The sequence below is a fragment of the Oryctolagus cuniculus genome, chromosome 6, assembly GCF_964237555.1.
Source record: "Oryctolagus cuniculus chromosome 6, mOryCun1.1, whole genome shotgun sequence".
NCBI classification, from domain to species: Eukaryota; Metazoa; Chordata; class Mammalia; order Lagomorpha; family Leporidae; genus Oryctolagus; species Oryctolagus cuniculus.
In genome coordinates, this window is record NC_091437.1 from 41221070 (window position 1) to 41246984 (window position 25915).

Here is a 25915-nt window from a genome sequence, read left to right on the forward strand (position 1 = left end):
TGTCAGCACTGCAGGCAGAGGCTTAACCTTCCACGCCACAGTGCTGGCCCCTGATTCAGCTTCTGGCTAGTGTGCACCCTGGGAGGCAGGAAGTGATGGCTCACGTAGTTGGTCTTTGCCATCTACTTGGGAGACTTGGATTGAATTCTGGGTTCCTGGCTTTGGCGTGGCCCAACTTCATCTATTATCGGCATTTGAGGAGTTCTCTTTATCTTCTGCCTTCCAAATTAAAAGAAAGGAAGAAAGGAAGACCTGCATAAATGCAGAGCCAGAGGTCTGAAACCTGGATCTCCTAGGTCCTGTTTCATGGTGCTAGCCACCACACCAAGCTACTTCTCAGTCTTCAAGCTTCTAGATGGTTGAATAAAAATTAGACTTGAATGCTCAACTGAGATAGAAGTTTATTTTTCTCTCCCTTAAAATTCTGGAGGTTTGCAGTTCAGGGTAGACTGGCAGGACAGTTCTGCTCCATTAAGTCCCCAAGAACCTGGACTCCTTCCTGCTAATGGCTCCGCCATCCCTAGGATGCATCCCTACCACATGGCCCATTGTGGTAGCTTTTGCCTTCTATACAGCCAAATAGAGAAAGGGATGGAAAAAGAAGGCAGAGGGGCACACCTGTCCTGTCTCCAGGCAGGTTCTAGGAGGCTGCCTCACAGCACCTCCACTCACGTCTCATCAGGCAGAACCTAGCTAGGCCCCATAGAGTGGCAAAGGTGTCAGGGAAATATTATCTTTATTCCAGGCAGTCATATTCCCAGCTAAAATTTCTATTACTGTGGTTGAAAAGGAGAACAGCTCCTAGGGGACATACTGCAATTTCTGCCACAAACTTTAAGGTTAGGAATCCAGAAAGAACACAGTTTGAAAAAGGGAAGAAGGAGCAAAGTACAAGAGTTCAAAGCTATTGCATCTTTTAGAAATCATTTTAGGATCAAGTGAACCTGCTCTCTCTAGAGTTCTGTAGCCTAGTAAATTGACCTGAAGCCATTTAATCATAGGATAAAGTTAATCCTCAGAACCCCTTTATGGTATTAAATCTTTGTGACTATATTAGACATACTTAATCCCTCAGTGACCTTTCCTTCACCTAGAAAAGATGAAACAAAAGGTGTCTCCTCCCATTCATTCGTTTAGCAAAAAAACAAAAACAAAAAAATATCTCCTACCTTCATGGGGCTTATAATTTGGGGAGACACAGAGAGTAATCAAATGAACCCCCAATGACCATGAAATTGCAAAGGATCAATAATAACGCTCTAAGGACACACATCAGGGAAGTATGCTAAAGTGAAGGTCTGGATTCATCCCTGCAGGAGCATCTGCTTTCACAGCAGCTTGGTGTGTTCTGGAAAAGCTATCCCCTAAGCCATGTTGTGGTTGTACCTCTTGTTCCCTGCCTAGGGCATGGGATGTCTTATGAGATTATTATGTAAAAGCAACAATGCCAAAATGAGCTGGGGGAGGCAAGAGAGTGCTGGGGGTACTGCCAGGGCAGTCTAAAGTCCCGTATGGCCTCCACCAGAGAGAAACAGAGACAAGGGGATGAGTTCAGAGGTTCTGAGGTGGCAGGTGGAAGAGATCGTAATCATGATCTCATCAGAGACTTTCCCGTTGGACCGGGAGGAAGTGCAAGGAGCTGATACCAGAAGGAATCCTCTAGTAACTGAAGCTATCTGTAGAGAGGAAGGAAGTTTTCCATGTCCCAACTGCCCAAGATGATCTCCATCCATGTTCTGTAGCAAAGAAAGGGTTGCTGGATCCAGTGGACCATCCAAGGAGATGGTGTCTCAGCTCCCAGCAGACAGCTGGAGTCTGTCACCTATGAGGCGTGGTGCAAGGCAAGGTCCCGGCAGCTATGGAATGGGGCCACAGAGAGGGGACTGCTGTCAGTCACATTGGCCCTCTTGGGGGACCTTTTCAAGGAGTGAGCAGCCAGTCGTCCTGCAGATCACCATCTACTGGGTGTACCTGGGAATTCACTTTTCCAGCCCAAGGCAGGTATAGCTGGTGGGTCCTGTCTCCTGGCCAGCACTAGCCCACTGGTGTTGAGAAAGAGTCTCAGAGTGTGGGATCCAGAAAGAAGAAAGTCAGAGAAGGCTGGCAATGTGTGTCTCTATCCTAGTATGCCTGCAGTGAATAAATAGGAAGTACAAATAAAAATACTTTACAAATTATAAAGTACTATCCTAATGGTAGCTACAACTTTTCATGCTTCCTCAGTGCCAAACACTGTTAAAACTATACTTGATGAATCTCACTTAATCCTCACAGTAACCTTTATGCAAGATACTACTGGTTTCCCCCTGCTTTAGAGGTGGGAAAATGGTGTAACTTGCCCCAGGCTGTTGAGCTAGTAAGCCCCTGAACTTTGACCCCACCTAGGTTTTTCTGACTTCAAAGCAAGAGCTCCTCCACCCTCTTGTCTTTGGAATATAGTAGATTGTATTTATAATGATGACTACTAATAGAGCAAGGACCTTATTCCTCAGTGGCTCAGCCAGAAGTCCCCAACTAAGAGACTAACAGTACATTAGTCCTTGAGAGGCTGGAACTTGGCTTCTTTTGAGCTTGCCAGTTCTACCTGCTGTGCTCAGTACCAGCCACACCTGCTGTGCAAAGCAGCATAGGCTTTCTGCTTCGCCTGCCCCACAAGCCTCTGAGGAAACACTCCTTAGAGGCTTTCCTGTGACCACTCCCCAGCAGCCAGACCGAGGCTGTCAAGACCCCCTGGGCACTGCCCTGTTGATGATGCAGAAGTGCGATGAGCTTCAGCCAGTTTCCCTCTCCTGAGACCGTGTTCCTCGTGCCTTCCTAGACAAGTGGCAGGGAACCAGTGGGCAGATGCATGTGACCAGTGCTGTTTGCTGTGATGATTACGCTAATGTGATGGTTGGCAGTTTGCAAAATGCCTTCATGCCGATTTTCTCCCCAAGCCTCAGTTTAGGCATCTACAAAGTGGATATAATGACAATAATAATGTAGTCAAGTCTTATCTTACGAAAGAGTTAGACTGTAATAAACTCACCACTTACAGTGAAAATAACATAAAATCAGAATCTCCCTTAACAGTCGCCTGTGGAATATAAAGACAAACCACCTCTCATGAGTCCAGTTTAGGCAATTTTTCCTCCAGCATGAAAACTGATTGCCGTTTCTGTGGTTGAAGTCATTGCAGAGTCTTCTGAGCTAATGAAAATACTTATCTTCTAAGCACAGGATCTGTCAGCACCACAGTGCCCACACCATTTGCGGGGGTGGGGGTGTGTGTGTCTGAGAACTGGGGCCCCTGGGGACATGATGGGGCATAGGGTCCCTGAGCGTGAGGACTTGGGAAGCTCACCAGCTTCCCCACTTGGGATTTCTAGCCCCTTTTCTGGCCGTGTCACTGAATTCCTGAGCGTGAAACAGACATTCAGTCCCATCTCAGCCCTGCTTCCTTGGCTTGCTCTCCACAGATAGTATTGAAATGGGGAAGTAACACATGATGAAACCAACACCGAGCCCCACCTGCTTCTGTAGGGCCATGGACCATCTGTGTCTGCCCAGCCTCACCTGTGTCATCCTGCCCCAGGTTTGTGACTTCTCTGCCTGCACCACTGTGATGGCTCCTGCCTGACCTCCCACCCTTACTCTTGGCCTCCTAATCCCCTCTCCACTTGGCCACCAAGAGAGCTTTCCAAATACAATCTGACCTTGCCACCTCTGTATATAAAACACACATCTAAATGCTCCAGGGGGAATCCTTATCTCTGCCCTCTGGTCCACATCCGACCTCCCCTCCTGCTCTGTGTACCCCACACATGGCTCTTTCAGTTCTTCCTGTGTTTCATGTTTGTCCAGCCACAGGGCCCTTGCATGTCCTTGCTTGTCCCTCTGTACTGCTGTGTTCTCTTCTCTCTACTGATGTAATTCTTTTTCCAGTCTCCTTGGGGAAGCATTGCTGAGTGGGTCAGATCCCTCCAATCTGATCTGAAAAAAAGGAATCTTTTTTTTTGCAGTAGATCCCTCTTTTATGTATTTGCCAACTGTAGCAACTTTGTGATTCTGGGTGAAAGTCGGTGTTTCCTGCTCTGCCAGCCACACTCCTCTAAATTCTGTGAGAGGAGGACCCTTGTCTCTCCTGCTCACCAGTGTTATCCTTAGCAGCTAGCACAGGGCCTGGCTTGTGCTTGTACTCATTATACATTTAAGTGGATGTATGGATGGACAGACAGATGCATGGATAGATGGATGGGTGAGAGATGCAAATGAACCCCATTAGTTAGGGTGGGTTTGAGGTTTTGCATTTTTTTTAGATAAAATATTTGGGTACTTACTCTGAAGAAATTGTTGTTTTGGAATGGAAGGGAAAAGTTACTAAGGGTTCCACTTGCCCTTTAGATAATAGACATTCTCCCTGCTGCTTAAAAAGTCTTTTAATGAGCTTTCACACCTTCAGTAGAAGATGACCTTTTCTAGAGCCATCCTAGAAAACAAAGGGTAGGCTGGGCGGGGAGGGAGGGTGCCCTCCTGCCCTTGGAAATGCACCATCAGCCTTTTTAAACAGTGGCTCCCATTTGTAACTGACCTTTCCCCTTAAGGAATGGGACCCCATCCAAATTTCAGATTCTAGCCTCCTGGTGTTGGGACAACAGATTTATTGGAGCAGGGGAAACTGGCCTGGCCCTGCTGCCGATGGGAACAGCAGGACTTGCCCAGCATGGGCCAGGCCAACGCGGCCAGTCTCAGGATTGCTGAGTCTTAGAGTCTCCTTTCACTCATAAACAGCATCCTTTAAGTTGGGTGGTGGTCCCACGCAGCCTGGTCCTGGTTGTAGTTGAACGTAGGTTTTCTCCAAACAGTAGCGTACTGGATAGGGACTGTGGTTGGGTCAGCCGCATCTGACTGTGATGCAGAAACAGCATGGTCCTCAGCCCATGGAAAAGGAACATTTCCTCTAAATGAACTCAAAACATCTTTCTGCCTGCAGGTTTCACGGGAAGCAAGTTTGGAGGTTAACTGAAAGTGAGTAGTTAGTAAATAACATGTTTATTCTTGCTGCTCTACTCCAAAGCCTGTTCCTTGCCCAAAGACCCTCTGTGGCTCCCACCTGCAAAGAAACATAAACATAAGACTGTCTACTTCTAGTCCAGATTCCCTTCTCAATCTTATAGCTCCTCTCTTGCACCTCACTCAGTCCAGCCCAGCTAGGCCCCTTGCTTTAAAGTATCTTAGTCCTGCACACTGTAACCTCCATCTCTGTGCATACTTTCCCTCTAGCTGACCTGTCCCTTTCATTGCTGCCATCAAAACCACACCTTTGGGGCTGGCACTGTGGTGTAGTAGGCTAATCCTAGACCTGTGGTGCTGGCATCCCATATGGGCACCAATTTGTGTCTCGGCTGCTCCTCTTCCTATCCAGCTCTCTGCTCATGGCCTGGGAAAGCAGAAGATGCTGAAGTGCTTGGGCCCCTGCACCCATGTGGGAGACGCAGAAGAAGCTCCTGGCTCCTGTTTTTGGATCAGTCCAGCTCTGGTTGTTGCAGCCATTTGGGTAGTGAAGAAGCAGGTGGAAGACCTTTCTCTCTGTTTCTCCCTCTGTCTGTAACTCTCTCAAATAAATAAATAAAATCTTTAAACACACACACCTTCTCAAAGACTCTTCTTCCATTAACCCTGTCCTGGTCATCCCAGGTACAGTTCAGTTTGAGGGCCCTTATAAATACCAGTAGAATTTATCTTGTACTGCTTTTAAGGCATTATGGTATAACGTTGTATGTTTTTCCTCCTTTACATAGCAGTCTCATGTCTGCACTGATTGCTGAGGGCATGGACTCTCTTATTTATCATTGTCTTTCCCAGAGTTCCTGGATATGGTCAGCTCCCAATAATCATTTTTTGAGTGACTGAATAAATAAAACCATCCGACTTATGTCCTCACAACTCATGAAGAAAGGACTCTTGCCGGCACCGTGGCTCACTTGGCTAATCCTCTGCCTTTGGTGCTGGCACCCTGGGTTCTAGTCCTAGTCGGGGCACTGGATTCTGTCACAGTTGCTCCTCTTCCAGTCCAGCTCTCTGCTGTGGCCTGGGAAGGCAGTGGAGGATGGCCCAAGTCCTTGGGCCCTGCACCCGCATGGGAGACCAGGGGAAGCACCTGGCTCCTGGCTTTGGATCAGTGCAGTGCACCAGTCGTGGCAGCCATTTGGGGGGTGAACCAACGGAAGGAAGACCTTTCTTTCTGTCTCTCTCTCTCTCTCTCTCTCTCACTAACTCTGCCTGTCAAAAAAAGAAAGAAAGAAAGGACTCTAATCCAGTTGTCCATACTTCTTAAAGTAACTTTATGATTTCAGCTAAATTAAGCCCTACCTGATCCTCTTTGAAGTATAATCTTGAAGGTAACCTTGTGTGTGTGTGTGTGTGTGTGTGTGTGTGTGTGTGTGTGTGAGAGAGAGAGAGAGAGAGAGGAGAATAATTAGAATAATCTACTTAGTAGATAAACAAATGTTTGGAATTACAGAGGAAGGGTCATTTAAACCTCAGAGCCAAATCGCTGCAGTGGACAGGGACATGGGCAGATGCCAACCTAAAATGTACTGCAGCCTCCTGTGGTAATACCGCCCCAGCCCTTGGAGAAGCAGGTGACTTGCTGTCTTAGTGCCTCCAGACCTCCACTCACGAGCCTGGCCAGCGACACAAGTGTCCTTGCTGAGCAGGCGTGGCCAGGTCTGCGGTCTGAGGATTTGACTGTGCACTTGGACCAGTCTTTCTTCATGAGCCAAGTGCAATTGCCTTGCTTCACCACCATCCTTTCCTGCCATCAAAGGGTGCCAGGCACGCTAAAAGTGATTAAACAAAGATTAAAATTCCATGTGTATGTGTGTGAGTGTGTAGCTGCCTGAACACTGATGAGTTCATTTAGTGGAATGCTAAGTGAAAGCACATGGATACCAGAAGCAGTTGTTTAGAGCAGCCAGTCGAAAGCCATTTCCAACTTATGGTTTAATGCGATTTCCACATTAATTCTGCCAGCCTCCTCCACAAACCCACTTCTCCAGCCATGCTCCTCCCCGCCCTTTCTCTTCCTTCAGCAGAAGGACATCTAGAAACTAAGGGGGAGAAAAGTAGCAGAAGGTGGTTGCTGAGCGAGAATAATCACAGCCTTTACAGACAAATCTTGGTGTCTGCAGAATTAAAGAAACTTAAAATCACCTCTGGATTGACATGCTCTTTTACATTATATTAAGTGATTGCTATTGCCTGGGAATTGCTTGTCTTTTGAGCAGCAGTGTTCGTGCCTGTCCCGTTGTTACAGGGCTTGTATCATGAGTTTCTCTTAGAGAATGCCAGCCTCTCTTAACTCTGAGGTTTTTGCCTTTGCTTGAAGAACACCGACTTTCCACGTGGGCCCAAGACATCTTGTTAATGAGGAAACTCTCTAAATCCTGTTATCAGCCAGAGCCAGTTGAATTGGATCAGGTGTTAAATAGGTTGCCTCTGCAGGACCCACAGTTTTATTATTAGATTCCCATTCTCCGTCCTATTCCTCCAAACACGGCCATCACAAACACCAGAATGTACCTTGTCTTCATAACCTTTCTCTAAAAATAATGTATCAATAGTAGGTCTCCCTGAGAGGCTCTCACATGCGGAGCAGAACACTCTGTGTGGATGAGCCAGTTACTCCTTCCTAGAACGCAGGCTTGGATACCGGTGCTGTACTTTTTCTGTATTTATCAGTCACAGAAACGGTTGTCCACCGGCCTACAAAGGGAAAGCCAGATTTTCCCAACTCTTTGAACCAGAGTACTCTGAGCCGTTAAACTGGACTACCTGCCCCAGCTGATGAGCAGTCTACTGTTCATTCATTCACTTATTCACCTGTATTTATCAAGAAGAGCCAGAGATTCACCTAGGAATTTACCTGACAAGCCAAAATAGACACACCTGCAACTTCAGTAAGCTCCAGTGTAGCCTAAGGTAGATTCACTGACAAGCTATAGTATTCAGACCAAGTCCATTCTCCGTGAGTCTCAGAGTTCCTATCTATAAGATCAGGTGGCTGGATTTACTCAAGTGGTTTTCCAAGTTTATTGTTAATCACAATCACGTGTTTAAACATAACAGCTTTCTGTGCTCCTAACCCCAGATACTTTGATTTAACAGGTTCAGGTTGGGGCCCAGGAATTTGCCTCTGTAATGAGAGTCCTGGCCCCTTAAGAACTACCCTTTGAGGAGACTGCTTTGGCTATAAACCCCGTATATCTTCACATCGCTCTGGCCTGCCCCGTGCCTAGCATGGTGCCTCACATAAAGCAGTGTCCATCAACATTTGGTGATAGTCAAATGATCTGGGGTTTCTTTTTTTTTTTTTTTTTTTGAATTTTTATTTATTTATTTGACAAGTAGAGTTACAGACAGAGAGAGGGAGAGAGAGAGAGATCTTTCAGACGCTGGTTCACTGTCCCAAATGGCTGCAACGGAGGGAGCTGGGCCATTCCAAAGCTAGGAGCCAGGAGCTTCTTCCAGGTCTCCCACATAGGTGCAGGGGCCCAAGCACTTGGGCCATCTTCCACTGGTTTCCCAGGCCGCAGCAGAGAGCTGGATTGGAAGAGGAACAGCTGGGACACGAACCGGCACCCATATGGGGTGCCGGCAGTACAAGTGGAAGTTTATCTTACTGTGCCACAGTGCCGGCCCTTAGTCTGGGCTTGCTTTATCTGTGCTGTGTCTAGAAATTAAACAGATGGACTCAGACTCCTAAACCACCTAAAACTGACCACAGTTTTTGTTGAGGTTGTGAGTAGGATTCCAGGAGCCATTTGGGTTCTGAATACTTGGTGATTTTAGAACAAAATTAGTTCTCCACCTGCTTACCTATTATTGGAGACCTTTTTAGCCTATATAGTAAAATTGGAGTCCTCCTTCAAGGCGATTTAGTGATAAGATGTCAGTTTCCAGTAGATTCTTAAAGTCCTAAAAAAGAGCCAGTATCCACAATCTATGTGTACATAATGAGAGTGCTCAGGATACACTGTTTGTGGTTGTTCTCAGCTTCTCTGATGCCATCTCCACTTCCCAGGTGGAAAAAGTACTTGTGACTCCTTAGGTTGAGCAAGATCACACTGCAAGGGCAGGTTCCATGAAAAGTTATCCTGGAGTCAAAGGATGTGGCTGTTACCCTCTTGCCTGCTTGTGTGGCCTCGGTTGGGTACCTTGGCCAATTTGGACTTCAGTTTTCCTATTTGTTAAGAGGCAAGGAAAGGAGGCAGACTCAAAGTCTCTGAGCTGCTGCCTAGCTTAGACATTTGAGGATTCCGGCAGCTATGTGTTCAAGAGACACGTAGAACTCCTTGTGTCAACAGCTCCAGAGTTCTCCTGATTTAGGGAAGATTTAAGGACTAATGAGACTACCTGAAACCGCAGAGATCATTTCTGTAGATTTTGGGAGAGAGGGAAGGACAGATATAAGCACATGATTAAGGCAGAGGCATTGGTGGTAGGCAGGAAAGTCCCAGGACTTGGGAACCTTCATTCTCAACACTGTCAGTTCAGCAATCCACTGTTCACGGTTCAAGGCGTTTACTGCTGTGAGGTCATGACTGAACTTCATCCCTGTACCCCATTCCTCGTAGCATCAGAAGACTTTGCCAAGCATTTGGAGAAAACAGTGCCTTTCGTGGAATCCTAGACTTTGGACATGGACTTTCAGGGATGCGTAACCCTTGCTACTCAGTGTCTTCAGTGGACCAGCAGCATCAGCATCACCTGGGAACTTGTTAGAAGTGCAGGATCCCAGGCCCCACCGAGACCTACTCTATCAGATTGTGCATTAATAAGATTCCCACACACACTTTCACTGCAGTTTAAAATTTGAGAAGGCCGGCGCCATGGTTCACTAGGCTAATCCTCCGCCTTGCGGCGCGGGCACACGGGGTTCTAGTCCCAGTTGGGGCGCCGGGTTCTGTCCCGGTTGCCCCTCTTCCAGGCCAGCTTTCTGCTGTGGCCTGGGAGTGCAGTGGAGGACGGCCCAAGTGCTTGGGCCCTGCGCCCCATGGGAGACCAGGAGAAGCACCTGGCTCCTGGCTTCGGATCAGCGCGATACGCTGGCCGCAGCGCGCCGGCCGCGGCGGCCATTGGAGGGTGAACCAATGGAAAAAGGAAGACCTTTCTCTCTCTCTCTCTCTCTCTCTCACTGTCCACTCTGCCTGTCAAAAAATAAAAATAAAAAATAAATAAAATTTGAGAATCCTAACACCACATGTGATTCCCCTCTTGCCCACTCTGAAGAATGGTCCGTCTTCTTGTTCCTGGCCTCCTCTAACCTCTTCTTCCAAGTGGCCCTGGCTCATCATAGCAGCAGTCCAACTTTTGGAATTGCTTCTCCAGCTTCTCCTGACCTGTCAATCATTTAGTAACTTTACCACTCACACTCACTCTGGTACCAGGACTCACAGAACAAGTACACTCCTCCCATGTTCCCAGGGTTTCTTGCTTCCTAGTCCTCAGACAACACAGTCCCTAATCTTACCCATCCAGGATCCACTTCTGTATACCAATGTGTTGTTGCAGACTCACTAGAACAAGCCAGGTAGCACAGATGCACAGTGAGAGCCAGGTGAAATGCATTAAGGAATGGTGGGGATTATCTCTTAGGTTTTCAGGGGAAGCCAAACATCTTGATAAAACAGCCTGAAATCTTCCCTATTTTTTCAATGTAGAATTTTAAAAAACGAAACAAACACCACCAGATTGTGGTTGCCAGTGACCACGTTCGGCCCACGGGGTTTTTGCAACGTTTGATTATAAGTATCTGCATAGCTGGTTACAATAGCCGTGGCTTGTTCTGATCAGCAGAGAGCAGGCAGAATTATCAACTCCCTAATTGTAGACCCGCAGCTCTCCAGTGGGGGTGGGCTTCCGAATCTCTTGGAGGGTTTATTAAAACACAGGTTGCTGGGCCCCACCTGCAGAGTTGACATCTCAGGAGATCTCAGCTGAGTGCCCAGGAATTTGCGTTTCTAACGAGTTCCCGAGTGGCACTGATGCTGCAGCACTGTTGTTTCGGGGACCACAGCCTTAGAGTTGTGCCTCAATTTGCAGAGCCTTACTCCTGTCAATGACCTCGAGAAATCAACCAGCATTTCTAATGGGGGGGAGGGGGTGTTATGGAAAGGAAAAAGGAACTAAGAGGGAGGGCTGGAGAGGGGAGCGCAGGCAGCTCCTGGCTGATCCACCTTGACCTCGTAGAAACAGAACAGGGCCTGGTTTTTCTGTGGTACTGGGGAAGAGGGCCTTGCTCAGTTTCCAGATATATTTGTTGGCTAGTTGAGAAGATTTTCAGTCTGTTTGGTTTTTAGAAGAGGAACTTTTTCAAATGTAGCCCCAATCCATAAAGAAGACAGATGCCTTGCTACTCTGATGGAAGGAGCTGAGGGCAAACTCCCCCTGCTGCCCCATCCCAAGGCAGCATCTGAGGCCCCCCAGGGGCAGCGCAGCTCAGTGCAGCTGAAGCTGGGTGCACTGACCAGGTGGTCCATTAAGGACCTGGCGGCTCCGCCTTGGTGATGCGTGGCTCCTTGCTTTTTGTGGTATTTTTGTTCCTAAGACAGCTAGCACACTCTCCTTCAGAGCTGTGTTCTTGAGACTCACAGCGGTCTGTGGGAGAGAGGACGCAAAGGATCGTGGCTGTCACTAGACCCTCTGGAGGGAGGTTGAGCCGCTGCGGACAATCTGATAACACGCAGATCGGCCACAGACTTAACAAACAGGCATGGGGATGATTTTATTCAGGTGGCTTCTTGAGAGCACTCAGGTCCAGCTCGCCTCTCAGTCGGAGCCTCCCTTGTTCGTTATCAAGGAAGTAGAACTGTTGGATTGCTGCCACCGCGATGGCAGGCCCAAGTCTGTGGGATTTTTACTGGGCAGGGTGATGGGGAAAGCTGTTGCTGTGTGTGTGAAGGTGGTAGAGAAATATGGACAGCTGGGGCGTCCCTGGGGGGAGGCTCTTACGGAGCCTCAGGCCGAGCCTGGAGGCTTAGCTGTTGGTGACCGAAAGCACCAGGAGACCCCTTCTGATGACCCCAGATATGGGTGTGCGGCCTCTGTAGTGAGAGCCCACCCCCGGGCTGCCACTCCCTTGTGGGCGCTGTGCGAGTATATGCTTTTTTTTTTCTTTTCAGCTGCTCAATTGCTTACTCCTACAGTGCACACATGTTTGCCGAATGTTCACCCTCTGGTGCTGGGGACTGCAGAGATGAGCAAGAGCTGCCTGGGCGCCTGTGCCCAGAGCCCCTCCCCTCAGGCCAAGCACAGCTCCTCCATTCGCCCCCAGTGCCTGGCAGTCCACATCCTAGCTGTTCTCCCGCCTGCCTCTCATTTCCCCTGGTCTAAGGCCCAACCCCAACGCCCTCGTGTCCATGAAACTGTCTCCATTCCTCCCTGGAGGAAGTGCACTCTTGCAGTGCCTCCTCTGACCTCTCATCTAAGCCACAGACCCTGTCCTGGCCCAGGTGCAGCCTCTGACCACCTGCAGCTTCTGAGCAAACGCGGTTAACACACATGTGAAAGACACAGTGTATTTTGGAGACTTAGTACACACCCAAAACAATGAAAAACACCTCGATCACTGTCTGCATTGATTACATATGAAATGAATATGTTTTGGGCTGGCGCCGTGGCTCACTAGGCGAATCCTCTGCCTGTGGCGCCGGAATCCCATATGGGCCCTGGGTTCTAGTCCCAGTTGCTCTTCTTCCAGCTCTCTGCTGTGGCCCGGGAAGGCAGTGGAGCATGGCCCAAGTGCTTGGGCACCTGCACCCATGTGGGAGACCAGGAAAAAGCACCTGGCTCCTGGCTTCAGATCGGCGTAGCTCCAGCCATAGCGGCCATTTGGGGGATGAACCAATGGAAGAAAGACCTTTCTCTCTGTCTCTCCCTCTCACTGTCTGTAACTACCTGTCAAATTAAAAAAAAAAAAAAAAAGGAAAAAGAAATGAACATGTTTCACATAAATGCATAGTGTCTAATATCATTTATACTGACTTCACATTTCCCTTTTTCGTGTAGATGCTAGACTACTGCAAGTTCAGTAGTTGGCTCACGTTACGTTTCTGGGGATAGCCCCACACTTAGCCCTTTCTTCCCTGAATGAAAAGGACATGTGTATTGTTCTTCCCTTACTCTGCTTTGTGAGTTCCCAGGTGTGGGCCCCGTGCTTCTGCCTTCTTGCTGGCCTTTCCCCACTGAGCTGGCATGTGGTAGGCACTCGCAGAGGTGCACCATGGGAATGGGCAAGTGAGGAGTGGAACACAGTGCTGCAGTCATTCAATCAATACCAGAGCTCCCTCAGGCAGTGTCATTCCTGGCTTTGTGTGACTGAGCTTCTCTTTCCTGTTCTTCTTTTTCACATTTCTGTCTTTTCTTTTTTTTCAAGGGCTCACATATTCGGCAAAAGAAGATCTTTTTCCTGGGAGATGGACAGAAGCTGAAAGACTGGCATGACAAGGAGGCCATCAGGAGGGATGCTCAGCGCGTAGGTACGGAGGGCAGGCTCTTGCACAGGCGGAGTCCCTGGAGGGCGCGTGTGCACCTACTGTGTGTGAAGTGGAGGAGTCTGGACTTCCTCTTGACGTCCTCCTTGTCTACCCCTGTCCCTTCCCCTGACTCCCAGGACCAGCCTCCCATCCTTCACCTGCTCTGACTCCTTTCTCCACTCACATTGCCAACAAGAATTTGCTCTGCCACCTTTGCTGAGTGAGTGAAAGTGTCTCCCTGTGTAGGATATTTCACCAATAAAACACAGAGCAATGACAGCAAGAGCAACCATTAATTGAACACCATAGCCAGCAAGGTCTTTACCCTGCACTTGCATGTCATCTTCTCTGTGAAACTGAATCATCCTTTTGGTCCATTTAACGAAAGACCCAAAGCACAGAGGGGAGTGGCAATCTGCCTAGAGTCACACAGTAAAGAAAGACACAGACTTGGGACTTTGGACCCAGGTCTGGAGTGCAGCATTCATCCCTACCCAGCACCAAAGCCATGAACTTGAATTCCTTGGGTGGGTTTCAGCCAAAGTGTTCCTGGGCCGAATGTTCCTGGGAACAGTCTCTGTTAGACTGGAGAGGTGGGAAGGGTTGGGATAAAGTGATACGGAAGTTCTGTGATGAATCACCCCTAGACAGTCTGGCCTAAGGAGTCGGTAGAGCAGCTCTGATGGCCTTGCCAGCCATGAGTCCGTCAGATAAAGGGCACACTCCCTGAGCCTCACCTTCCCTGTCAACGTGCTTCCTACTGAGACAACCTTAGGATGTTGTTAGGAGGGCAACAAGTAAAGCGATGAGTATGAAGTAGCTTTGCTATGCTGAAAAGCACTGTAGAGCTGTAGGGGGTTGGTATTTTATCCATTTTTATCTAAGCTAACGGCACCCAGCACTACTGATTTTTTAACATTATATGACAAACCCCACTTACCATGAGGCTCCAAATAGGACTGGTGTGGTAACCTCACCAGTGGTCAGGGAAATCTAAAGACAGGAGGTGCATTTTTCTCTGTGCTAGTGGTTTAAAAGAAGGAAGCGCACTGCTTGAATTAAGAAAGCAAGCATTTAGAAAGAGCTGATTTGCCAGTTATACCAACATTATTAGAACATTGGGCTGATCAGCAAGCAATGAGTGAGCAGTAGAGACATTAAGAATAATAATAACAACCAGGGGTGGGCATTTGACCTAGTGGTTAAGACTCTCACGTCCCACATCAGAGTGCCAGGGTCCAGTACCTGGCTCCGGCTCCTTACTCTGGGCTGCTGCCAGTGCAGATCCTGGGAAGCAGCTGTAACAGCTCAGGTAGTTAGGTTCCTGCCATCCATGTGGAAGACCTAGATTCAGTTCCTGGCTCCTGACTGCTGCCTGGCCCAGTGCAGTCTCAGCCATTGTGGACTTCTGTGGAAGTTAACTAGCAGATGGGTACACATTCATATTCTCTCTCTCTCTCTCTCTCTGTCTAACTATATAATAAATAAATAAATAAATATTTTTAACAGAAGAGTAATAGCCAGCATTTGTTGAGTGCTAACCCTGTGTCAGGCATCCAGCTCTGCATTGCCTTGTTAATCCTCATATTATTAAACCTCCTTATTCCATTAATACAAAAGGCAAAAACTGAGACTTGGAACGGCTAAAAGCATGCCCCAGATGACACAGCTGAGGATTAGCAGGGCTGGCCTTCAAAGTGTGCCCTGCCTGGCCCCAGCACCCAGACTCTAGAGCACTCCCCTGCATTGCCCTCCTGAAGCTTCTCTCCCTGAGCAAATGCCTCTTGTCTCCTTTCTCTGCTTGCCACGTTGTGTGCCTTGCAGAATCTTTCATGGGCACTGATCAGCTTACTGCTAATGCACCTTGAGCAAGGCAGCAGGCGAAGGCTCAAATGCTTGGGCCCCTGACACTCACATGGGAGACCTGGGTGGGGTTCTGGCCTCCTGGCCCTGCCCTGGCTGTTGCAGGGATTTGGGGAGTGAAGTAGCAGGTGGATGATCCCTTTGTCTGCCTCATGTATCCTCTCTCTCTTTCTGTCTCTTTCAAGTAGATGAAAATAAATTAACATTTTCTGCAATGTCTTCCCATTGATCATTACAAGTTCCAGATGATGGAGTTGTTTCCTTTTTCTGGCTGAAGTGGAGCAGCATCCACTGCTGTGCTCTAACTCTCAGCCTGCACATTCCTGGCAAGCTGATGTTGGCCAAGTAAACAGGCTGCAAGCTCCAGAAGATGGGGTGATTTTTAACCAGCTGCTTTTATTGCCTTTTCTCCAAGACCCTCACTCATCCACAGGTTCTTAAGCTGCTGTTGCGTGAGGTGGATATGGACACTCCCACTTGCCATATGCTTCTTGGGAACCCAGAGAATAACTTCCTGATGCATCAGGGACCCTTTCCCTTGATGGATTGTGCAGGGAAAGGAAAAGCTAGCCTTGATCCACCTGATTCTGTGCTTCAAGGCAGTACTTTTGAGGCAGTCCTGGCTTGGAATAAGCAGATCTTAATTTGCTTTCTGGTTTTAAAGAAAAAATTCAGAGCCTGTTTTATCATTTATGACAATTTTAATTTATATGTCGAATTTGCCTGACATAGAGAATAATCGCATTTCCTCACAATCATGTAGTGTTTCAGCTCCCACATGTACAGCCTCTCGTGTGGCTCCCTGATGTGCTGTGGGTGCCAGGGGAGGAAGGGCAGCTCAGAGAGCTGGCGTGCTGTGCTCCAGGTTAATCCACTCATAGTCAGTGGGGCTGCACTCCTTGGGCAGTGGGGTTTGGGACTGCTAATAGAGTGGAGGACGCACAAGCATTGGAACCCACATGCCCAGTTTTAGAACATTCCCAAGTCTCAGGTTTTTGTTTTGTTTTGGTTTGGTTTTTGATTTTGTTTTTTTGTTGTTGTTGTTGTTTGCTTGTTTGTTTTTGACAGGCAGAGTTAGACAGAGAGACAGAGAGAAAGGTCTTCCTTCCGTTGGTTCACCCCACAAATGGCTGCTACGGCCGGCGCGCTGTGCCAATCTGAAGCCAGGAGCCAGGTGCTTCCTCCTGGTCTCCTAGGCAGCCGCAGGGCCCAAGCACTTGGGCCATCCTCCACTGCCTTCCCGGGCCACAACAGAGAGCTGGACTAGAAGAGGAGCAACTGGGACAGAATCCAGCGCCCCAACTGGGATTAGAACCCAAGGTGCCGGCGCCGCAGGCGGAGGATTAGCCTAGTGAGCCGTGGCGCCGGCCCCAAGTCTCAGTTTATCCATCTGTAGAACGTGAGCTCTCAGTGTACCCTCCATGGGTGCTGTGAAGATTCCATGAGAACCAGACCTGTAAGCTGACTGACAGGACTGTGGCTCCCTTCCCTCTCTTTGCACTTGTCCCCGCAGGATCCAGAGGCACCGCTTGGTATGCAGGTGCTTGCACTGTTTTTCCTCCTTCTTCCCCTTACCTTCCACAGTGACCCCGTATCTGCTAGGTGATGAGCAACACTGAACTTGCTCTTTGTTGCTAGGAAATGGAGAACAAGGGAGACCTTACCCCATGACCGACGCCGAGAGAGTGGACCAGGCATACCGAGAAAATGGATTTAACATCTACGTCAGTGATAAAATCTCCCTGAATCGCTCTCTGCCTGATATCCGGCACCCCAAGTGAGTGTAACACCTCTTATCTTCTGGGATCTAAGGACTTCACCCCTGGCTCTTGTTGAGAATTACTTAAAGCAGCAGATACACAAGGTGCTACTGGTAGAGATCTCTTCCTGTTACCCAGAGCCTTTGTGCAAAGGCCCCGCGATGAGATTCTGCTGAATTCAGAGCTGGCATCACGGGGCTAGGTGGGGGGAAGCGGCTGTCTCCCCAGGAGAGTCAGCCTCCCTCCTCAGTCCTGGGAGTGGGAGCCCTGGAACCGCTGCCTTTCGCCTGTGCTGGAGCCCCAGGGAAGCTCATGCCTCCACGTGGAGCACGGCTGCAGAGGCACGCACATCCCTCACTCCATTCCAAAAAATCTTTAGCTATCTTACGTACCTGTATACAAGGGTGCTCCAAAACGTTCATGGAAATTGTAATTCACAAAGAAGCTTATTTTGGTGCAAAAGCATTCCAGAATCCATGCATAGTATATACTAGATCCTTCATTTGTATCGCCTCAGGTTCCTGGAGTGATGCCCATTTTATAGATGAGAACAGTGAGGCTTAATGGAGTGTCATGAATCAGTTAAGGCAGTAAGGTAAATAGGAAGCTGAGCAAGTCTTAGACTCCAGTTCAAACAAAAACTATATTCTGGATTCTAAGATCCCCTTCCTCCTGTACATTTCAGTCAGGTTTATTGTGGTGATGATGGGGACATTCTAATAGAGCAGTTTTTAAACTTGATATGAATTGGAACTACCTAGACAGCTGTTAAAACACCAGATCTTGAGCTTCACTCCCAAGGGTGAGGTCTGGGTTGGAACCCAAGAACTGGTGCTGCTTGCCTTGGGTGCCACATTTTTTTTTTTTTTAAGATTTATTTATTTGTTTGAAAGAGTGACTGAAACAGGGAGAGATCTTTCATGTGCTGGTTCACGCCCCCCGATGCCCACAACAAAAGTGATGAGCCAAGCCAAAGCCAGGAACTCTCTCTTGGGTCTCCCACATGGGTGGCAGGGACCCAGGCACTTGGGCCATCATCTGCTGCCTTCCCAGGTGCATTAGCAGGGAGTTGGATCAGATTCCTGGAGACCACACTTTCTGCTGGTGGATTTCAGAACTGCTTCTACACAAAGGTGGTACCATGTAGCCGCTGGCATACAGAGCTTTGTTCAAGGACTAAGAAAATAGAGCCCAGGAAAAGATAATCACAACTGAAACTTTGCTAGGTAGGCACTTACTGCATCAGGCATGGTTCTCAGTGTGCAGGTTTCAGAACAACAACAGTAGTGTCACCTGGGAACTTGTTAGACATGTAGAGTCTTGGACCCCAGCCAAAAGCTCAGGGAGGGGCCCAGTAGTCAGCATTTTAACACCCCCTCTAGGTGATTCAGATATACTTTCAAGCATGAAAACTGCTATTGCAGGCATTTGAAGTGCATTAGCTCAGCCAGGGTGGCCATTGATCATCCCATTCCACAGATGAGAAATTGAAGCCCGAAAAGGTTAGATGGTTTGCATAAGATGGTAAGATGTGAGCCAGAATTTGAACCCAAGGACTGTGGCTGTAGAATCCATTTTCTTAATCACTGATCCATGAGGTTCTTTCCGCTGCTAAAAACTCAGGATGAGGGAGCAGACATTTATTACTGTGGTTAAGACTCAGCTTGGGGTGTCTGCAGCCCATATCAGAGTGCCTGGGTTCAAGTCACAGATCCACTTCTGATTCCAGCTTGCCACTAGTGCACATCCTGAGAAACAGCAGGTCCCTGCCACCCACATGGGAGACCTGGGTTAAGTTCCAGGCTACTGGCTTTTGGCATTTGGGGAGTGAACCAGTGAATGGAAGATCTCTTTGTCTCTCTGCTTTTCAAATAAATAAAATTAAAAAAAAAAATGTAAGTTGGTGGAAAACAGTAATAAAGAATCCTGGTAGCAGGCTTGGTGACCTACAAAATGCTTTCGTTCCCATTACCTCCTTTCTTCCCTGCAATACTGCTTTGAGGCCAGCATTGTTATTATCATCTCTACTTTGTAGGTGACAAAACTAAGCTGGGAAGGCTCACCTAAAAGATGTGCTATCATCCAGGATAGGGCCCTTGCTCAACCATTATTCCCTTGGTGTATGGGTGGAGCAGGGGCTTCAGTATGCATGCCTCAGGGGTTTGCATTTGTTTCATGGTCTTCACTGCCAAGCCCTAGATTTTATTCCTCTGAGTCTGAGAGGGTAGTTCAGCTGTCACATCTGACTCGGGATTCGGAACTGCAAGCTGACTGTGAGAGACAGAACCTCAGTTTATATGTTTAGCCACTAACGGAGTTCAAAATTCTCACTAATTTCATCTTTCTGGGTCTGGGAAAGAAGTTTACTTGAGAAGCATTGTACTCTAACCTCAGCTGCTGTTCTTGTAGTACTGTAAATTCTCAGCTTTGGCTGCACCTGGATGGTTAAAAAAAAAAAAAAAGCTTAGGGACTTAGCCTTGACCACTGGAATCCGAATTCTGAGGGTGTGGCCTGGGGCTCACTGTTTTCTCCCAATGAATTGTCACGTGTAACTGAGTTGAGAATCACTGGTATGAAAAAAGGAATATTTTTGAAAGGAAAAAGACTGGCTGTGGTCACAGCTTTGGTCCATCCATCTGTCTATTAATTTAGTCAATGTATATGAATATTAATGGTCTTCTGTGTATCCAGCCCTGTGCTGAATACCAGGAACTCAGCAATAAATGAGCCATTGTTGCTGCTTCAGAGGAACTCACACTCTTGTGCAGGTGTGTGGGGGTGGGTGGGGGGATTGAGCTGAATGGCATAAGCTGCTCATTATAGCCCAATTGAGATCAATAACAGGATAGACATGGTGTGCTCTGAGACCACAGGGAATGCACTTGAGCCTTTGCTACCCTTAGAAGAGTTCAGAAGGCTTTCCCAAGGGGTGCCCTCTGCTGAATCCTGAAAGACCCGCTAGGGCCAACCAGATAATGGAGAGTTGAAAAAGACATTGCAGGTACAGACAGCAGGCTGGGCAGAGGCACCTTAAGTCCTCTGCACAGGACTTGAGAAGATGAGCCCCTCAGTTGGCTAGAATAGGGGACCTATGCCTCTTGTCTCCCTGAGAAGTGCTGTTAACCAAAGTCCCAGCAAAAAAAAAAAAAGTCTTCTTTATCTAGGAGTCTTGAGATTCGCAGAAGTGTCGATGGATCTATTTCATGGGAGTCTGCACATGAGGATGAGAAAAACAATGCATTTTTTTTAGTTAGCCTCTAACTGGAGTCTGGGGTTCCCTTCCATTATGAGGATAGGCAGGCAGCAGAGCACCAGCAGCACTGTCACCCAAAGACATCATTCCACAGTATGTTAAGACCTCTCAGAGTGGCATGCACACTCACCACTGTGGTAAAATGAAGGTCGTGTGAGAACCACCACTAGATCTTGTTACTCCCTGTATGTAGCACATGGACTCCTGTATTTCAGTGGGGGATAAATGTCGATGACTGGATTGAAGTCTAGTGATTTCCCTTATAGTGTTGCGTGTCATATTGTGCATCATGGGCACTGCTCGGAGAAGCAACTTCAGCCCCACCGACTGGGCAGAGGGGTCTTTGGTACTGACGTGGGAAAGGACCCATTTCAGGTGGATGGGAATTGAGCCAAGGAGGCTTCGGGCACCTCTATTACCAGCCCGCTCAGCCAGCCAGCATCCAGATTACTAATTGAAGAACACATTACCAAAGCCAGTGGTCCTGACACCCCCATTTTTCATAATCGCTGGCTGTGAGAGCCGACTCTTCAGAAACAAGTTGACAGACGGTTTGAAGAGCCTGGCTTTTTTTCCAGGAGGGATTCTTTCCTGGGGTTTGACAGCAGAAATGGGTCCATAAATTAGAGCAGTTGGGCCACTCGCTCCCATTGGTTTCTTTTAGCTTAAACAACTTCTCCAGCAGGAGCTGAGGTTTATGTTTGCCTTTTATTCCTTCAAACTGAATTTTGGCAACAGCATGTCAGGAACAGGATAGAGGGACTGTTTTTGCCAGCTGCCTCTGCTTCCATCAGGAGCTACGCTGAGGAACGCACAGCCGGGGGGAACGGAAAGGAGACAGTTTGGCCCCAACTAGCCAGGCCTGCGTGTGGGAGGCGGCCAGCTGGCTTGGAGCAGGCCTCTGCGCTGCACCCCCCGTCACGTAGTGTGAACAGAGGCTGACTGGTGGGCTGGCCCACTTTCCATGCTCCCTGGGGAGCCCTGCCAGGCTCCTTGGCAACCAAACAGGGAAGACCCTCCAGGGCACAGGGCTGATGGCACAGGGAGACCCAGCTGTTGAAGTGGCTGGGTCTGCCTGTCCCTGTGCCTACCCCACTCTGGGTGGCCAGATCTTCCCTAGAGGACATGAAAGCAGCCTGTAACCCTGACCTGCTTTCTCCAGGCATTGGGATCTGACTTCAGTAGTGAAAAACCTGAGTGGATTCTTTGTGTACCAGATGCCCATGCCTGTTTCCTTGCTCCTTTTTGTTAAAATAACATGATTGGTTTATGGTATGTGCTGAATTCCTCGAAAAAATTCATAAGCTCAGTATCTACTGAGCACCTTTACACATCCAACAAGTTACAAAGTAGAAGCAACAAGGAAGGAAAGTATAGCTTAATAGCTTTGACAAATGTGGTAAATATGTACACTGAATACATGGAGACTTGCCAGCATAGGAAGTCAACCAGATTGTTGCAATGATAATAATAATAATGATCCATTATGTATATATACATAAACATAAAATGCTGTTTGGAGGCCACGGCTGAGTGACAAGATGAAGCAGTGGTTTTTAAGACATTGAACATCAGGCAATGAAGACCAATAATCCCTAAGAGATGGGAATTTTCCTTGGAAACAGTGCAAGCAATAACACTGTGTAGCAACGTCTTTATAGTGCTGATACAAAAACTCTTGTCAACCTAGAAGTCTACACTCAGTGAAAATATCATTTAACAGAAGCAGATGGAAATAGGAATCTTGATTCACAAAGAATGAAAGTCATTGGAAACAGAAGCTAGGTGGGTAAAAATACATCATTTTTCTTCTTGTTTAAATCATTTCAAAGACAGTTGTGTAACCAAAAATAATAGCTTTGTTGGTTGAAAATATTTGAAAATGCATAATGTATGCCATTGTAAGGGCTAGAGAGGAGAAACAGGAATGCGCTTTTGTAAGATTCTCATACTGTGTGTGAGTGGTATAATATTTAAAAGTAGTCTATGACAAATTTAAAATGTATACTATAAACCCTAAAGCAAACACTAAAATACTGAAGAGTTGTAGCTAATAAACCAACAAAGGAGATAAAATGAAATCATGAAAACAACTCAGTTAATCCAAAAGAAGGCAGAAACATAGGGAAGGGAGAGCAAAGACTGGAAAGAAATAGAAGTAGAAAGCAAATACAAAGATGCTGGGCTTGAACCTAACCATACCACTAACCACATTAGATGGAAAAGCATTTCAGATAATGATTGTTGGATTACATAAGAAGGCAAGATACAACTACTTGCTACCTGAAAAAAAAACAAAAAAAAAAAAAAAACAAAAAAAAAACTTGAAACACAAAAATACAGATAAGTTAAAAGATAGGAAAGATATATCACCATAAAACTAGGCAAAACAAAGCTTTAGTGCCTGTATTAATATTGGTCAAATTACATTTCAAAACAAAAAATAGTGCTAGGAATAAAGAAGGGGTGGGCATTGTGGCACAGTGGGTGAAGCCACCACTTGGGGGCCTGCATCCTATATGGGAGTGCTGATCTGAGTCCTGGCTAGTCCATTTCCAGTTCACTTCTCTGCTACTGCATCCTGGGAGGCGATGGTTAAAGTACTTGGATCTTTACCACCTATGTGAGATATCCAGAGGAAGTTTTGGGCTCCTAGTTTCAACTTAGCCCAGTCCTGACTTTTTGGGCATCTAAGGAATGAAGCAATGGATAGGAGCCCTCCCACTTTTCTCCTTTCTCTCTCTCTCCTTCTCTCTCTCTCTTGCTCTGCCTTTCAAAGAAATAAAAATTAACAAACTTTAAAAAAAAAAGTTGTTGGGTCTGGCGTTGTGGGTTAAGTCACTGGCTGTGATACCAGCATCCTATGTGAATGCCAGTTCCAGTCCTGGCTGCTTCACTTCCCATCTAGCTCCCTGCTAATGTGCCTGGGAATGTAGTGGAAGATGGCCCAGGTACTTGGGACCCTGCATTTATGTGGGAGATGAGGATGGAGCACTAGGTTGCTGGCTTTGGCCTGGTCTGGCCTGGGCCGTTGTGGTGATTTGTAGAATGGACCAGCAGATGGAAGATCTCTCAATATCTCCTTCTCTCTTCATAACTCTGCCTTTCAAATAAATAATTATTTTTTTAAAAAAAGGTTTCATACAAAGAGGTCCTTCATAAAGAAAATTTAACAATTCTAAATGTTTATGTACCTAAAAGCATGCTTCAAAATACAGGAAACAAATACTGGTAGAACTGCAAGGAAAAATAGACATAGCCAAATCCATATACCTCTGTTTCAATTTTTAAAAAAGCAGCAAGGATACAATAGATTTTAACAATACTTGCAACTAATGGGACGAAATTGACATGTATGGAATATACTTCCCCCTTAATACCAGAATGTACATTTTTCCAAGGGTGTATGGAAAATTTACCAAGATAGGCCATATCCTGGGCCAGAAATAAGTTTCCATGAGTTTGAAAGGATTCAGATGATATAAAATACATTCTTTGACCATAACAGAACTAAATCTAGACAGCAATAATTGAAAAATTTCTTAAGATTTTTCAAAATCTAGAAACTAACTTGTGAATAACCAATGGGTCAAAGAAGAAATCAAAAGGAAAATTAGAAAGTGTTTAGGACTTAATGAAAGTACAATACATCTGAATTTGTGGGGTATCACTAAAGCAGTATTTGTAACACTAAATGCCTGTATTAGAAAATAAGGACCTAGTGCCATGGCATAGCAGATTAAACCACTGCCTGCAGCGCCAGTGCCCCTATGGGCATCATTTTGAGTCCTTGCTGCTCCATTTCCAATCCAGCTCCCTGCTAATGCACCTGGGAAAGCAGAGAAAGATGGCCCAAGTACTTGGACCCCTATACTCATGTGGGAGAGCTGGATGGAGCTCCTGGCTCCTGGCTTCAGTCTGACCCAGCCTTAACTGTACAGCCATTTGGGAAGTAAACCTGTGAATGGAAGAGCACTTCTCTCTCTATGCCTCTGCCTCTCCCTCTCTATAACCTACCTTTCAAATAAATGATTAAATTTTTAAAAAGAGGAATGGTCTCAAATTGATTATGCCAGTTTCAACTTTGAGAAGCTAGGAAAGTGACATCAAATTGATCCAAAGTAAGCAGATGAAAAGAAATGAAAGATAGTAGCCGAGATCAATGGACTAGGAAATAGAGAAACAATAGAGAAACTCAGTGGATCCAAAAACTGCGTCTTTGACATGGTTCATTAAATTTGATTAATTTCTTTTTTTTTAACTTTTATTTAATGAAAATAAATTTCCAAAGTACAGCTTATGGATTACAATGGCTTCCCCCCCCATAACGTCCCTCCCATCCGCAACCCTCCCCTCTCCCACTCCCTCTCCCCTTCCATTCACATCAAGATTCATTTTCGATTCTCTTTATCTACAGAAGATCAGTTTAGCATACATTAAGTAAAGATTTCAACAGTTTGCTCCCACACAGACACATAAAGTGAAAAATAATAGATGATTTTTTAAATGATGATGAAATCAGATCAGATCTATTGTCATGTTTAATCCCAGTGAGAGTCAAGTTGGGAATTGATAATTTCTTCTTCTTTTTTTTTTTTTTTAACAGAAGATCAGTTTAGTATACATTAAGTAAAGCTTTCAACAGTTTGCACCCCCATAGAAACACAAAGTGAAATATACTGTTCAGATCTGGCTGAAAAGCCCATGAGAGTATTTCAGGCATGGAAAGCCAAGACACTCTGGCAAAAAAAAAAAAAAAAAAAAAAAAAAAAAAAAAAAAAACCTAAATGAAAGATCTCTGTGAGTGAGATCCCAGTGGAAAGAACAGGTCTTCAAAGAAGGAGGTACCTTTCTCTGAAGGGAGGAGAGAACCTCCACTTTGACTATGACCTTGTCTAAACAAGATAAGAGTCGGAGAACTCAGAGGGCTTCCATAGCCTTGGAAACTCATAACTGGTGCATAGGGAGATTACTGATGCCATAAACAAGAGTGTCAATTTGTAAAGTCAACAACAGGAGTCACTGTGCACTTACTCCTCATGTAGGATCTCTGTCCTTAGCGTGGTGTACATTGAGACTTAATGCTATAACAAATTTGATTAACTTCTAACCAGACTGATAAAAAGAAAACACAAATTACTTTCTGATCCAGCTCCCTGCTAATGCAGGGAAACCAGTGGAAGATGGCTCAAGTGCTTGGGAGACCCGAAGAAGCTCCTGGCTCCTGGCTTCAGATTGGCCCACCTCTGGCCGTTGTGGCCACTTGGGGGAGTAAACCAGCAGATGGACAGTCTCTTTCCTTCTCGCTCTCTCCTTATCTCCGTCTCTATCTATAACTCTGCCTCTCAAATAAGTAAATAAATTGTTTTTAAAAGTAAAACTGCCAAAAAAAACCCCACAATTTACTAAAATCAGAACTGGGAAAGGCAACGTAACCACAGATTCTATAACTCTTAAGAGAAAATAAAAAAAAAACAACGTTGCATCTGTAACTTAGCCATTTAGATGAAACAACACATTC

The 25915-nt window shown here is 46.6% G+C and overlaps 1 protein-coding gene across 2 annotated transcripts in view; it reads left to right on the forward strand.

The window, feature by feature from the left end:
- The window catches only part of GALNT10 (polypeptide N-acetylgalactosaminyltransferase 10), a 256674-nt gene that overhangs the window by 100213 nt on the left and 130546 nt on the right, over nucleotides 1-25915 (forward strand). For both annotated transcript variants that reach the window (XM_002710328.5, XM_008255295.4), the window contains exons 2-3: nucleotides 13418-13520; nucleotides 17019-17157. In XM_002710328.5, the coding sequence (XP_002710374.2) occupies nucleotides 13418-13520; nucleotides 17019-17157 (242 nt within the window). The remainder of the gene's footprint in view (nucleotides 1-13417; nucleotides 13521-17018; nucleotides 17158-25915) is intronic.